The 15,749-nt window shown below is 44.5% G+C and overlaps 4 protein-coding genes across 6 annotated transcripts; 3 read left to right on the top strand and 1 right to left on the bottom strand.

The window, feature by feature from the left end:
- Positions 1–11: 11 nt before the first annotated feature.
- On the top strand, positions 12–3,971 carry LOC6542204 (beta-alanine-activating enzyme). Of its 2 annotated transcripts, XM_001969167.3 has the most exons (6): positions 12–559; positions 626–961; positions 1,013–1,294; positions 1,416–1,849; positions 1,901–3,204; positions 3,266–3,971. In XM_001969167.3, exons 1-6 carry the CDS (start codon positions 219–221, stop codon positions 3,677–3,679), a joined length of 3,111 nt encoding a protein of 1,036 aa, XP_001969203.1. In that variant the 5' UTR covers positions 12–218; the 3' UTR covers positions 3,680–3,971. The 2 variants fall into 2 exon arrangements, with proteins under 2 accessions (XP_001969203.1, XP_026834836.1); XM_026979035.1 differs by lacking the exons at positions 1,901–3,204; positions 3,266–3,971 and having other exon boundaries at positions 1,013–1,310; positions 1,421–1,474.
- LOC6542386 (uncharacterized protein F23F12.8) lies at positions 3,882–5,460 on the bottom strand. The gene is made up of 4 exons (XM_001969166.3): positions 4,917–5,460; positions 4,548–4,850; positions 4,260–4,482; positions 3,882–4,188 (listed from the first exon to the last, which is right to left on the bottom strand). The coding sequence occupies exons 1-4, from the start codon at positions 5,210–5,212 to the stop codon at positions 4,030–4,032; spliced, it is 981 nt and encodes a 326-aa protein (XP_001969202.1). The 5' UTR covers positions 5,213–5,460; the 3' UTR covers positions 3,882–4,029.
- A 45-nt stretch (positions 5,461–5,505) lies between these two features.
- Positions 5,506–7,488, top strand: LOC6541425 (protein preli-like). Its single transcript, XM_015159541.2, has 3 exons — positions 5,506–5,908; positions 5,987–6,363; positions 6,631–7,488. The coding sequence occupies exons 2-3, from the start codon at positions 6,049–6,051 to the stop codon at positions 7,024–7,026; spliced, it is 711 nt and encodes a 236-aa protein (XP_015015027.1). The 5' UTR covers positions 5,506–5,908; positions 5,987–6,048; the 3' UTR covers positions 7,027–7,488.
- A 186-nt stretch (positions 7,489–7,674) lies between these two features.
- On the top strand, positions 7,675–15,745 carry LOC6541111 (pyruvate dehydrogenase (acetyl-transferring) kinase, mitochondrial). Of its 2 annotated transcripts, none has more exons than XM_015159542.2 (6): positions 7,675–8,538; positions 13,051–13,258; positions 13,317–13,507; positions 13,575–14,149; positions 14,211–14,309; positions 15,442–15,745. In XM_015159542.2, exons 1-6 carry the CDS (start codon positions 8,415–8,417, stop codon positions 15,511–15,513), a joined length of 1,269 nt encoding a protein of 422 aa, XP_015015028.1. In that variant the 5' UTR covers positions 7,675–8,414; the 3' UTR covers positions 15,514–15,745. The 2 variants fall into 2 exon arrangements, with proteins under 2 accessions (XP_015015028.1, XP_001969200.2); XM_001969164.3 differs by having other exon boundaries at positions 15,295–15,745.
- Positions 15,746–15,749: the final 4 nt, after the last annotated feature.

Genomic DNA, 15,749 nt, shown 5'->3' with positions numbered 1-15,749 from the left:
CCATCCACAGACGGAACAGCTGTCTCGATTGTCGATATCGATTGCCGGCTATACAATATTATTATTATTGTTTCGCCTTAATTTTATTTACTGAATTTTTATGTGTTTTTGGAAGCAACATTCTGTTTTACTAGCACGATTGCTGCACTGGTCGAACCCATCTATCTGAAAATCTGTTTTACCACTTATAAACACTTGTTTTGTAAACAAACAAAAATATGGCATCTGATGGGATGAATCCTCAATTGGCGGCAGATTCATCGCCAGGACACGGCCATACCCCTCAGAACGTGGGAACCAAGACTCCAGCAGATGTGGACCTAGGTGAATCGGAGCGGTCGGACAAGCTTTACGACATCGACAGAATCCGAGCGTTTGAGGATGTTCCTTTCCTGATCAGCCGCATGGAGCCCAAAGACACGATCGTGACATACGGCGATGCAGTAGAACAGATCCAGGTTTTGGTGGACTTTCTGCGAACGAACGAGGTCCCAGCCGGAGCCGGAATTGCCCTACGAATCACGGAGCACACGCCGGCCACTTCTCTAATGATCTTAGCGTAAGTATTTACGTATGTATGTTATCTTGTTGCTATTATATGAATTAAAGATTAATAATCATGCAGAATCCTCAACAACAAGGGTCACTTCTTTCCCACGGATAAAATGACGCTGTCCCAGGATCTGTGCGTACAGATGAGCACGGCCGGAGTGGACTACCTCTTGGTCAACAAACATTTGACCGTTGCACCTTTATACTTTACATTACTGGACAGTATCTTGGTATTTGAGGAGGACTGCAGGCTGTACACGGTCAAGGTGAAATCCACCGATCATGCTGTACAGACCAAGCCGCTGCCCGCCAATATGTGCTACACCATCTCCACGACGGGCACTACGGGAAAGCCAAAGCTCATACATGTGCCTTACGAATGCATCGCGCCCAACATAGTGGGGCTCAGGTAAATATCCACTGAATATACTAAAATTCAAACTGACCACTATGCCCCAAGCCAGAAATTAAACGTCTCCATGGCAGACATCATTTACCTTGGCACACCCATTACCTTCGATCCTTTTGTGGTGGAGTTCTTCCTAGCTCTTCAAAATGGGGCTACGTTACTGACCAGTCGTCACTCCATGAGAGACTCCCCTAGCAAGGTGCTAAGTGCCCTCTTCCCCGACAACCTGGCCACGCCAGGAATCACCATCCTGCAGATGACTCCATCGCTGTTTCGGCAATTTGGAGCTTCTTCCATCAGAGAGCGAGTGCTAAGCAGATCCAGTTCATTGAGGTGCTTTTTGATTTATATGTTTTTAGATCTTTATGAGAGCAACTTTAAGTTTTCTTTAGTTTATATATTCCTGTTGGGTAACATGTTATTTACGACTAATTGACATAGGCATCGTTTTCAGAGTACTGCTCCTTGGTGGCGAACCATTTCCCAGCAATGTCGAGCTCGTTACTTGGATGAGTCCCAGTGTGCTGCTGCAAAAACACATATGTAACATATATGGAATCACAGAAATATCCTGCTGGAGCCTCCTGCACATTGTTCAGTCATTACAATCACCGGTGCCTTTGGGAACTCCTATCGACAAGGATACGGTTATACGGATTGAATCCCAAAACGATGAAACTTCGCAGCAAGGAGAGCTATTTCTGGGTAGTAGCAGCCGTCGTTGCTATATACCAGAGGTTGATGACCAGACGAAAGCTTCAAGGGATGACTCGGGCATTTGTTTTAGGGCGACAGGAGATTTGGTCACTCGACAGCAGGATGGCACATTGTTCTACAGCGAGAGATCGAACGATGTGGTGAAGCGAGCTGGTAATCGGATTAGCTTGGGTAAGTTCTCCCAATGACTGTATGCTCTATTAATGTTTCACAAATATGCAGGTTTAATCACTCGAAAAATTCAAAAATGTCTGCCGAGCACTGAACTGACTACATGCCTGTGGCTCGAGGACTTGCAGAAACTTATTTGCTGCATTCGCTCTTTAGAGTCCAAAACTAGAGTTGAACAGCGCGTCCAGACCTTTGATATACTTTCCAAGGTATCGATTGCCGAGCAGCCAGATAGATTTGTCTATCTGCAGCACTTTCCCTGCAACGTACATGGCAAACTGGACAAGCAGCAGCTCCTCAAGATGTGCATTCCCCTTGCTCAACCAGCTCAGCAAATTTTAAAGAGTTATCTGCACGATAGACTGGAATGTGTGGAAGAGCCCGATGATAACTTAGCGAAAAGGCAGCGACTTGAAGACGCCGCTCCCTGTGGCTATGACTTAAGTTTTCGCCATGCTGGTGGCACGTCGTTCCATGCCATCACCATTTGTCGCGAGATAGGTCTACAAATGTGCATCGATGATGAGCAACGCCACTTGTTCGAAATGCTACTAGATGAAAATATTCCGTTGCGCACAGTGCTCAGATTTTTGGACACAGCCAAGTTGGTGGCCAACAACATCAAGCGGAAGAATGTTGAGCCAGCGGTAGTTGCCTCGTCGTGCCAAGGAGGCCTGGTAATTAAACGAATCGAACAGCCGGTCCTCAAGCTTCAGTTATACTGGAAGGTAAACTTCGAAAAGTGCATAGACTCCCCAGTGGCCGAATACGAGGGACGCTTCATCTGCGTGGGCGCACATTCGAAAATTCTTCGAACTCTTAATCCCCAGACGGGCAGCGAATACAGTACAGTAAAACTTCCCGACCGCATAGAGTGTAGGGTGACGTTTCTCAGCGAGCAGCTCGCAATGGTGGGCTGCTACGACGGATGCCTCTACGGTTTCAATCCCCAAACTGGTGACATTGTGTTTCGCGTTGGAATTGGGGGCATGATTAAGTCGCAGCCCATGCTAACCGCCGATGGTCGCCGAATTATTGTGTGCAGCTATGCGGATGACTACAATGTCTACTGCTTGTCAGCCGAGCGGCAGGAGGTGCTGTGGTGCCAAAGGATTGGTGAAAAGCCGATCTTCGCGAGCCCTCTGGAGCTGCCAAGGGAACAGTCGCTGATAATCTGCACCTTGGACGGCAGCTACTCGCGCGTGGCCATCACCGATGGCTCAGTGGAGTGGACGCAGAAATATAGGGAACCCGTATTCTCCACACCTGTTCTTTTGGAGTCCATGTCCAACATATTTTTAAGTGCGGAAGTGGCTGGGCGAGTCCATGCCTGTCATGTGGGCAATGGTAAAATTGTGAGTAGTGTTCTTCTGTACCCAATTTCAAACCCAATTTCATAACAACTGCAATCTTTAGCTGGCTACCTTTACCACAGAAGGAAACATTTTCTCTTCGCTGGTGGTCAAGACCCCACCGACTTTTATGGGGCATTCCTTTGCCGTTTTTGGTTGTATAGACCAACATGTGTATTGCCTGCGATGCAAAGCCGGATCGGGTGGCAAATCTGTTGACTTTGAGCTCCACTGGAAGGTCAATGTGGGTGCACCCGTTTATGCCACGCCAACTCTGCTCACAGTGCAACCGAACGGACTTCTGGTTTGGTGCGCCGCCACCGATGGACGCGTCATGCTGATGAACTTTAGAAATGGCGAGATTCAATGGTCGGATAAGCTACCCGGTCAAGTCTTTTCCAGTGCATGCTTTATTGAGGACCTGCGTCGTGTTTTCGTGGGATGCCGAGACAATTTCCTTTACTGTCTGGGCATCTAGATAGTAACTGAAACTGACACATTTCCATTTACAATCGATTTATAGCTTAACAGTAAGATAAGAAAATCGTGCCTATATATGTACCTATATACCAAATGACTTTAGCCATGTAAAAATATTCAATTTGCGACTTTCCCATTCAAGTTTCACTTACAAAAATTTTTTGAATTGCCAACTCTTGTAAATGGGTTTTTAGAAAAACATAAAAACCTTTGAAATTTTGTCAGTGGCTAATTGTGGAAAAAAATTAAGTTGAGACACACCGAATAAGATCAAATTCTCGTTATATAAATGTGATTTATGATTATATGATCGATCGATTGGTGATGTCGAAGTGTCCACGACTTTTACTACCGGACTTCCTTGCCGTATGGCTGCTTCTGCTGCTGGCCGAGCACACAACCAGTGCCCAGGTAATTCCGATCCCGCATCCGATCCTCTTCCTTGCGAGCGGCACGCTCCGCAGCCGTATGCGTCATGTACTGCTGGTGCCAGTCACGATTGTGGGTCTGGAGCAAAACAAAGGGGTTGGGTTGGGATTGGTTGGGAGCCAAAGGCAGTTAAGGGCAATCAAGCTCACCCTGGCGCAACGCTTCTCCACGAGCTCTTCGTAAATCTGACGATCTTCGAGAATGTTGTAGACCACATCCTCGCGGATATTAGCCTGTGATTGCTTGGAGCTGATGGCGAGATTCTGTTTGATCTGATCCTGCAAGTCAGTTAGTTGCTGGCGCCGTTTATCTTTCAGCTTCTTGAGATCTTGTTGTTTCTTGAGGACTTCCATTTCGGCAGCTAGTTCCAGGCTACGAAAGAGAGTTGGGTACTGCTTGAGATAAATAACTAAATCTCTAAGCAACCAGGTACTTACGCCTGGGAACATTTCCGCTGGTCTGCCAACACATCCTTGGCGAACTGGGCCTTCTGCTCCCGATCAGTGTCCAGGTTGTGGGCTTGGCACCTATTTTCAATCAAGTTCCGCAGTTTCAGCTCATGCTGCTCCTGCTGGGCCTTACTTTCGTCCAATCTCTGCCAGACCCGCTGCCACAGAATCTCAACGCAGGCCTGACGGCGTTTCAGCGCCTTTTTCTCCTCGATTTGATGGAGTTGAGCTTGTTTCGACTCCAACAGGATCTCCTTAGTTAGCATGTGACGATGCGCCTCGGAGTTTTCACTGAAAGTAGGACCGGGAAGTAGAGTAAATCGGGAAGGCTTTGAAGTCCTACAGAAGACCACCTACATCTCCCTCTGCTGCTTCTTTACTTTGACCAATTCCATGTCGGCCTCCTCTCGCTTCAGCCGCTCCATTTCGATCCACTCGTGTCGCTTTCGATCCGCTTCATCCGCTTGCTCCTGGAGCATTTCTGCAATCTGCTCATCCGCCTCCAAAGCCTCCTTTTGGAGGAGAAGACTGAGGTTCCAACGGCGGTTGTCCACATCCTCGTGCCATTCGCGCATCTTTCGCGCCACCTGAAAGCTTATTTGAGATTTCAGATTGCGCTTATCGGTCCGTGTCAGAAATTCCAGAACATCCATTTTTTAAGCTCCTTTATTGCAGTAGTACAATAAAGTAGTTATAAAGTGAACTTTTCATTGTTTTCTGGTATCTAAGCACTGCTAAAATAATTCAATAATTCCCATGACAACTATTTTATATAAGTAATATTGGATTGAAGTGGTGCAACTTCGATTTAATTTATTTGTTCATATATAAACGTAACTAACAAGGTTTGTTTATTTTGAAATTTTAAAAAAAGTTCAGCTTTGCAATAATGGTATTTTGCGACCTTAAAGTCCAAAGCAAAATACTAGTTAATTAGGAAAATGCACTTTGTGGTACAACTAGCAGCGCACCATCTGGCAACACTGCGAGCAGATGTTTCCGGATGGCCTTTGAACAGGCGTAAATTGGACCCGAATCGGCATCAAACCCTTGGAGAGCAAGCAATGAAACCGTGGACAGCCAGGAGAAGGGGGCACTGAAGGTCGAGGCAACGCAGGAACCGAGGCATATCGCCCAGCATATTGCCAGAAATCGGAGGTAGCGAACCGGAAACACCCTGTGCCGGAGTTTGTGACGCAGTTACACAACAAAATTCTTAGTAGGCGCCCAAAGTAGGGGCAACAACAAGCTGATTGCCGAATCAACGTGTGCCAGCTAATTGGTGCCACTCACACTGCACTCTGGAGCTCTAGAGCCGTAAGACCCCGCTCTTCGACCTCCTCGGAAAGGTACGTCCATCGATTTGGCGATCTATTTTTAGCCGGCAACATGCGATTGCAATTGATGATTATCGGTTTACTTTTCAGTTCAGGGACACGGCGGCTTTCACTTTCGCATTCATCGCCGAGTTCATTGGTCCACCTTCAACATGGTCGTGGCCGCATCCACCTGCCGCACGGAGACGGTCTTCGATTACAGCTGGATGAACGTTGTGATCGCCTACTGGAACCGCTACCCAAATCCTTCTAGCGCCCACGTCCTCACCGAGGATACCATTCAGCGGGAGGTGCGCGATGGCAAGCTCTTCTCGCGCCGGCTCCTCTCCAAGACGAATCCCGTGCCCAAGTGGGGTGCTCGTTTCTACAACAATGTGCCGGTCAAGATTGTTGAGGACTCCGTGCTGGACCCGGTCAAAAAGACATTCACCACATTCACCAGGAACCTGGGCATGACGAAGATTATGGCAAGTGATCGCTTACCTACTAGGATTGATTGAATAGTTTACATTTTCATTTGTTGATTAGCTAATAGATCAGTAGTCAATGCTGTGGCCTTGTTTGTTAAATTTAACCTAAGAAACGCATATTGAACATAGGGATCCGGTCAAGATTATTGTACGATTCGTTTCATTGCACTCTTTTTAGTGAATATGTGAACCATGATTTTTTTGTTTATGTTTAACTCATAAGTTTAGTGTAATCTTTATTAATAATCCATGTTTTTATTTCAGAAAGTCGATGAAATCGTCATCTACACCGAGCAGAAGGACGGCAGTACTTTGGCAGTGCGAAGAGCGTACATCAGTTCGCAGGTGTTCGGATTCTCGCGGGCCATTCGAGCCTTCGGCATCGAGCGGTTTAAAGCCAACGGCAACAAGGCCTCCAATGGGTTCAACTACGTGCTGCGGCGCATGTTTCCGGACAGCTTGGTGGGTGGAGGACATCACCAGCACGCGGTGACGACGACTTCCTCAGCGGGAGAACTTGCAGTAGCGACCACCACCGTATCCACCACAAATGGCAATCACAACAACCCAGGAACGCTAAAGAGTGCCGCGAAAGTGGGCTACGAGTTCTTCAAGAGTCACGCCTCCAAGATTGCGCAACTGTTTTCTGTCAAGAACTGAAGGACGTCTAACCTGAAGTTTTTGGAATAGATGTCGAATGGGGCCGAGGATTCTAACGCTTTCGGCTCCGGAGTTAAGGATTTGGCGGATTTGGCCAGGACGGAATAAGAATGAGGAGCGGTGGAGTCGTGTCGGCGGCTGTTTTTAAACATATATTCCAAAGCAAATCCAACCACATACTTTGCTGCATTTCATTCCGTGTGTGCGCGAATCAACCGGCTGATCTGAACGGAGACACTATTTGCTGAACACATTTCCTGCATCCTACAAAATTCTATTATTTAACGTTAGTAATTTGCATTACATTATTATGTACCATTCTGTTAGGTCAAAAGGGAAACGAAAAGCCGTGTGTCAAAATTGGTATTGCTATGTAATCTGTTGTATACTTTTTCAAAAAATAAGAAACCAACACTTGTAGTTCTTAAAAGTAATTATTTAAATAAATTTAGTTTGTTAGAAGTGGACGGTGTTTTATTTTTAACTAAACTGGGCTTTATGTGATTCACAATTAAAAAAAACACTTTTATTTAAAATATATTAAAAATTATTAATATTTGCTCGAAAATTTCCGTATATTTTAAAATTCGTTTTATAATATTTCGCCGTAAACATTCGGTAAAACCAGGGATGCCACCTTTTCAACAGAAGTCAGCTGGACCGGTGCTGCCGGACCCGTAACGCAATTCGCACCCCTTCCAACACTGCAGCTCTGGAGTCGCATTCTCAATCCGAATTCCCAACCGTACGCGTCGAAGTCGCGCAAAAAAACAACTGCGAGTATAATTAATCGCACGAAGAACTGCAGCTGAAATCGCGAGACAACAGTGCACAAAAGAGCAAAAGAACACAGCGAAGCAAATACCGTACAAATTAGCTGCGTTTATGGCGCACCAGGAGAAGAGGAAGAATCTGCGCCCCGCCGCCCCCGCCTTTCAACACAAAAACAACAACAACGACGAGGAGGAGCAGAGCTAACACAAAGAAGAAATATAGAATAACTTATGCGTATATTTTTGGTACCGCTTTTGTACGTTAAAAACTAATCAGAACGCTCCATTGATTTATTGAGCGCACCACTGCCAGAGTTTTCGAGTTTTTCAAGACGTTGCCAGCTGTTTTCGCCGCTCTTCGTCCCACACCCCCGCACCTTTCTTCAAAGAAAGCGAGAGCGCGGTCAACGTCCTGCGAAGGACGTGATAAAAGCGAAGGTGAGCGAAAGGACACCGGCAGCCGCTTCATCTTCCTCTTCCCCCTTCTCACCGCGAAATAACTTAAAGCGAGGGTAGAGTGGCAAACAAAGTTGTTGAAGATAAAGACCCAGCAGAACCAACCGGCAAACGTAATCAGCACCGTAATCCCCCGCGAACCAGAAAAATATAGCCAACATGCGCCTGTTTCCAGTCCGATTCTCAGCCGCCTCCTCGTCGATGGCGAGTTTGGCCAAAATGCTCGACTTCTACTCGGGCTTCAACCCCTCGCCCCTCTCGATAAAGCAGTTCATGGACTTTGGTGAGTAACTGGGCCTCAGTTTCTTGAACCCTACGTGTAATATACATCTACAATCTTAATCGATCTTATCGAAGTGCTGTTGTGTAATCGTGGAAGTCGAATAAGCCTGGGATTTTTGATATTATGGAGATTGCCTATATATATAGCTTGCTACTATGGAAATTTTGACTCACTTTGTTTTGATATGCCTCCAAAAGATATCAAAACACTTGGGTTGTTCGCTTTGCAAAATTATAAACATTTTATCTACCGTAGATGGATTTTGAATATATTTGTTTTAAATGAATATTACCTCCCTTTGGTTTTTATTGTTCATTATAATACGCCATGTTGCATAACCTATGTAGAGAGTAATATCTTTATGATGTCTAAAGTTTCGTTTATAGTTTAGAATAAACCGATCGCAGCAAACTGCTAAACTGCGCAAATATGCCGTTATCTAATAGCCAATTTTGTTCCATTGAATTGTCAATTATGCATTTGCATTTATATTATTTTGTGGACTGTGCGCGAGACTGAGAGGCAGACACAGACACAGACAGAGACGGGCTCTATAAACAATTGAATGCTCAGTTCAATTCAGCTTGGCTTTGGCTTTTCCTCGACCCCCCAGCAACAGCCCCACCCCTTCTATTCAATTTCAATTCAACCGCCTGTTGCAAAAACGGAAGTGAAAATAGCTCAGCTTGTTTATGAGAAGGCCGTGTTCGAATACATAAACAAGTTTCCTCAATGAAGCTGAAACACGAGGATGGGCGCGAAAAAGGCGCTTTTTTCCGCCCACACTTCATTAAGCGCCAACAGCCGGCACGTGGCCTTCAATGACGTTTCAATGTCAACCCACCGCTCCCATCACCCAGCAATATCCTAAATTCCAGGGCTTCAACCTGCCCCAATAAATGAACACGCAACCGTCGAATCGAGTGTCTCTCGAGTGTTCCAGAGCAGTCAAACCTAGTTTGCAGTGTATATTCTAAAATTTGTATATCTAGATAAGAGCAAATGGCCGCAGATACAACACAGATGCCTTTAGATACTGTTCCTCATAACCTTTCATTTGCTGCACATGCCCCACTCGAAAATCAATGTTGTCCTGTTTAACCAGCAGACTTGAGTGCCAACTTCTAGGGCATTCTCGTTGAAAAACTGGCAAGCGACGTGAGCAGAAATAAAAGCCAGGCCAAGTAGCTCGGCTGGAAGGTGGTAGGTGGCAGGAGAAAGATGTGGAAAAGGTTGGCCTCCGGAGGCTGAGCTATTATCATCTAAATTTAGACAAAGCCAACAGGCTTTGGTTGCCTGTTCTCTATCCCTTTAAGGCAACTTGTGCTGAGCTTTTTGCTTTTTTATGCCGACTGGTATTCATTTATGAGCTACAAAACAGCGGAATTGGTTTACAAGCCTTTATAGCCGTATATTCAATATGTCAGCACCCCTCGGGGAACTGACCAAATAAATAGGTAATATATACCTGCCTAAACTTGAACTTTGATGTCGGTCTGTAGATAAGGTTGCCTTGTGTGTTGCCGCGTGTGTTTTGTCCCCAACTGTACCCGTCACTTAATTGTGTTTTTTCCGTCGTTTGTGGGGGTCCATAAACTTGGAGTAATTATGCTTATATCTATAGATAGATGGCTTGTTATTGGTTTGCTGCGTTGTTATTAAATCGCCACGCACCCGATTTTATGATGATTCAGGTTAACCATCGATTAGCGCTTTGTGGGCTCAGTAAGCGGGCGTCATAACTGGAAATGGGATTCTAAATTTCACGTCTGAGTGACAAGACTAGTCTAGAATATTATTCGAGGGCGTGTGCTGTGCCCATATTCACAATATGTATATGCGCCACGCCAAATCACATGAAGGCCAAGATTTCATATCAATAGAAAATATAAAATACGTATGGTATATAGGGAGTACAATTTGGAAATGATGAGGTTGATCATGTGCCAATTCTCCGTGCGACAAGGAGAAATAATTATCTCAAGCGCAAAAGGGGGAAAACGGAAAACACAGCGTCTGACAATTCCAAAGTTTATTGTATAATGGATGCATTGCGATGGATCAGATCACTGTGACCATTTCGGGCAAAGTCCAGGATGCTGTCACCTCAGTTCGTCCACGATTCGGACCTGAACTTTGGAACCTCTTTGGGAAAGAAAGGCGAAACGCGCACGTCAACAGTTAGCCAAAATAAAAACAGAACGAATGGCCAGAAGGAGAGTGAGCACCACCCCGGCGATAATAAAGACGTAGTCGTCTTCACACGCGCCGTATTTTTGTCACAGGGCGAATGTGAGTCAAATATACATATTGTCGCACAAGACTTTCACACAAATTCTCCCCCGAATTGGGGGGCCAATAGGTGTGGGCTGATGCAACTCAAGAGTCTGCTAGCCGTGCTCCCAAACAGCTGTTTTACAAAAAAGGGGTTGGTCATGGTTTGGAGGAGGGGCCAGCTGTGACGTCAGCCGGTCTATAGATAGATGCATATGCGATTCTCCCCATTCTAATGTAATTGCATTGGGGCACTGAGTGAACGATTGAGTCGTTTTCAGAAATTCAATTTCTTTGCGCCCTCAGCTGATTGCGTGCCATGCGTTATAAATTATTTAATGCGCCATTAGCGAACAAATTAGCCTACATCGCCAATTTAACGGCTCGCACTGATAATGAGGATGGGATTGAAACCGCAGCTCATTCTCGATACTAGGCTCCAGTAATGAATTCGTGCGGTGCCCAGTTTTCAATTTCACTGCCAGAACACGCAACAGTTTTTCACCAACTGGCAGCTAGGTTCTGGTTACATAACATCCATTAAATACTTTTGCCCATAGTTTCTATGAAACCTGTTGGGGCACGCAAGAATTTGTGATAAGCCTAGGCGTAAAAGGGTTAAAAGGTTAGAAAATAAAATCTAGGTTTTTGAATTTAAAACATTAAATATTCAAATGGTGCCAAATCAACAGGGAAGTGGATTAAACTGGACACCCCAAGTGTAACCCATTTAATAAGGAAGGTGTTTATACACTTCCAACCTTTAATCCTCTTAACTCGACTTTCTTTTTTATAGCGGGCAATTATCTGAATGCATGAACCACTTATGATTAGGACACTTAACGCCACTGCGAATTTATCACCGATGAAAGTGAGGGTGTCACTTATCAGGCAAAAGCAATACATCAAAATGCCAGACGCTCTACAAACCTGGCGATCCGATCCAGTCTGGAGGTTTCTCTGCTGTGTTTTCCTCCAGCTACAATCAAAACAAGTGCATACACTGAGAGAGAGATAGGGCGTAGAGTGAGTCTAAATGGCAAACAAGTAAACAAAAACACAGCGTTAAAAGCTTGTTTTGAGGTCATCTGCGGCAGCTTTTCGAGTGCGGAGCGGGCAGTAGCGCGTGTATTGGAGCGCCCCTATCTAGCACTATGATATCTGTACCTCGCAACTGAGATCTCCAGCTTTTTCGATCGCTTTCTGGCAGGTTCTTGAAAACAATATCATCAGGCTATCGCCGCTCTTTCCGTATTCTCGGGCTCGTCTTTATAACTCGTTTTATTGATTCTGTTTTGTTTGGCCAATTCGTTACAATTGACTCATAAAGCGGTTCCAGTCCAATTTATTCGGCATAGCCACGTATATACATATTATGTACATATCTAGTTGTTTTTGCGTTGTGTCTGAAATCTTAATTAAGCCTGGCGAATTTCGCGACTATTGTGGTCATTGTATTTTTGCAAAGAGCAATTTCTGGAAAAGAAGGCGTGTCTATGCCGGCTGGTCAAGGCCCCGTCGATAAGGTGGATCCATCGTTATCACCTCGTCGGCTGTTTCTTGATGTTCTCTTTGTTACGAAACTGTTGACTCGCCACAAACAAACAGAAAAAACCCAAACACATACACACTAAGACAATCGGAAGCAAATACAAAATAACCAACAAAATAACAATACAAAGGCACATTCACAAGCTTGGCGAGGGCAAAGTTTTCTGCGGTTGATTTATTTCACATTTGCCAGAGAGCTCTGAACTAAGCTTGCTTATAAGAAAGTGCAGACTGTGTACATACTGAGTGTAGATATGTATTTAGCTCAAGTACTTTTGAGCTCTCTGATAATTAATCCAATTGAATTTATGTGCAGCTCAGAACTGTTTTCTTTTGTGTACGTCAAGGCTGTTCATTCTAGCTGGTTGATTCCTCCCCATGAGGTTTTCACTCGTGAGCTCATGATCACTGAATGCCTAAAGCCGCAATGATAAGCCTGATTAGCCAATGATTTTCCATAATCTATAGCAGCAGGAAAATATATTTAATAATCTAGAACAACAATTATACATGCAGCGATAACTTTGACAGAATAAAGAGCTCAAAAGTATCTATCAGGCTGTATTTGAAAGAATTGATTTGAATTTCCGTTGCTTTTGTTGTTTGGAGTAGCATAACCAAAGTCACTACTATCATATTTAAAATTGATTGTTCTAAGGTTTAATAAAAGCTAATTTCATTGAACAGGTCAGAATGCTTGCGAGAAGAAATCGTACATATTCCTGCGCAAGGAGCTCCCGGTTCGACTGGCGAATATCATGAAGGAGATCGCCCTTCTGCCGGACAACCTGTTGCACACCAGATCCGTAAGCGAAGTTAGTTCCTGGTACGTCAAAAGTTTCGAGGATGTGCTGGTGTACGAGAAAGCAGAGCCCACCCACGACAATCTGCAAAAGTGAGTAATATCACATTTCGAATAGATCAGCATTTTACTAATCATATTTGCCTTTCAGGTTTGTGGCCGATTTGGATCTCATTAGGAATCGGCACAACGATGTGGTGCAAACGATGGCCCAGGGTGTGATCGAAATGAAGGAGAACGAGGGCGGCCAGGTGGATGCGCCCACAGAGAGTTCCATTCAGTACTTTCTCGACAGGCTCTACATGTCTCGCATCAGCATTCGAATGCTGATTAATCAGCACAGTAAGACAGCTCCAGATATTGCTAGTAGTCACTCACATAACTGACTATGTTCTATCCCTTATTTAAGCCCTTCTCTTTGGCGGAAATCCCCATGCGGGTGGCCGCCACATTGGTTGCTTGGATCCCGCCTGTGATCTGTCGGATGTGGTTCGCGATGCCTACGAGAATGCCCGATTCCTGTGCGATCAATACTACCTGACCAGTCCGGCGCTGGAGATCCAGCAGCACAGCAGCGAGCCTGGCGACCACCTGCCCATCCGGACGGTGTACGTGCCCTCGCACCTGTACTACATGCTTTTCGAGCTCTTCAAGAACTCTATGCGAGCTGTTGTTGAGCACCATGGCCATGACAACAATGACACATTGCCCCCCTTGAAGGTAGCCATTTGTAAGGGCAAGGAGGACATCTGCGTGAAAATTTCTGACCAGGGCGGCGGCATTCCCCGTTCCCAGTCCGATCAGCTCTTCAAGTATATGTACAGCACAGCGCCGCAGCCCTCGAAATCGGATCTGCACACGGTGCCCTTAGCGGGCTACGGATACGGTCTACCGATCTCCAGACTTTACGCCCGCTATTTCCACGGCGACATTGTGCTGCTCTCATGCGAGGGTTTCGGCACCGATGCAATCATCTATCTAAAGGTGCGTTTTCCATTCATGCACGTTTCCCAATGCAAGCTAACGCAAACCAACTCCCTTGCAGGCTCTGTCCGACGAAGCAAACGAATTGCTGCCGATCTTCAACAAGACAAGCTCAAAGTTCTATCGCGCGACCGTGCCAACCGGTGACTGGTCCAATCAGGTAAAATACGCTAAAAAGAAGAAGACGAGCGCTGTCAGCCAGTAGACGTGTGAAAATGTGCAAAAGCAAAAGAAAAAACAAAAAAAGAAAAATGAAAAGAAATAATGAGATGAGTTGAGAAATGAAGCGAAACCCCCTGGCTGTGTAAAGAGTTTGCGCCACCCTGCACCAATTGAATTCAATCCAATCAAACCCAATCCCAGCAAGCAAGCAACCCTCATCCCGCATCCGCAACCCAGTCAAGTGAAAAGTGTTTATTTATTGTTTAATGTAATGTTAATGTTAAATACTACCTATGTTTGTATGTGCCCCAAACTCCTCAACACGATTGATTTTCGAAAATTTGTTGAAATATTGTCATTTAACATTTGACATTCCACAAACATTTTCGCCCATTTTGGAGCGGGCTGAAGCTATGTTTAGTTTTTGTGGGGACCGAGTGGCGCAGCGTCCTTGGCCTTAATATTACGTTTGTAGCCAATAAATTCTATATAAATATATTTATATAAACTTATATACACGACAAACATTTATACTCTGAAGTAAACAGATGTTTTGAAACATTTACGAAAGTAACTTTAATTTGTGGATTTTAGTTAGGCTAAAGCCCGAACTGCATGCAATGTTCAAATACATTTATCTTTTTGAGCGCACTATTTAATTTTACTTGTTAAGCCATACACGTTTTAAACAAATAAACTGAAAAGTATACACCAAAACTGTACAATTTTTCTGTTTGTGTTTGATTTTCATTTGAAACAATTCAAATATTATAAGCACTTTATATGTGTTAAATTGCTTTTTTAAAGTCATAATTTGATCTTTTTTGACTACCCCAAAAATTCGGAATTTCATTTGCATTTCCTCTCTTCCTTTAACTTGTTTAATTAACAGCTTAATTGCAACTTAACGCCTATGGTAATTTCTATTGATTTTAAATACCTCTTTCTTTACTTATATACTCTCCACTGATGATTTCTTTCAGAACTTTTCCAATCGTTGGCGTTATTTATATGGTTTTTTAAAGAATTCATAAGACTGCATTTGACCCAGACGCGTTTGCAGTTCATTGGCTTTCATTTTTCCCCACACAGGGTCACCATTAAGCTTTCAATACTCTCTGATCTTCTAGAGCTCCGATATGAACGCACGCCAGTTGTCGGCTACCACACCCAAACGATGCGACTTTCTTCAGGACGCTTGAAGGGGGTGCTCCATCAACTGCAACTCAGGTTAAGCACACAGGACTATTCAGGAAAAAACTGTTGGATATTGAAATCACGAAATATATCACTAGCCCTAGGCAAACATTCCCAAACTGCAGCAGCAACAGAAGCAACTCAAATTTGTATTCATGGCAGTTACGTGTAGTTATCGAGTTGTTATTTAAAATAAAACGGATGCATAACAAATATGGCAGTTTGTTAAAGATCAAACACT

This window comes from Drosophila erecta, unplaced genomic scaffold, assembly GCF_003286155.1.
Source record: "Drosophila erecta strain 14021-0224.00,06,07 unplaced genomic scaffold, DereRS2 tig00000055-arrow-pilon, whole genome shotgun sequence".
Classification (NCBI taxonomy): Eukaryota; Metazoa; Arthropoda; class Insecta; order Diptera; family Drosophilidae; genus Drosophila; species Drosophila erecta.
Note: the sequence above shows the minus strand (reverse complement) of the source record. Positions and strands in the feature narration are given on the sequence as shown.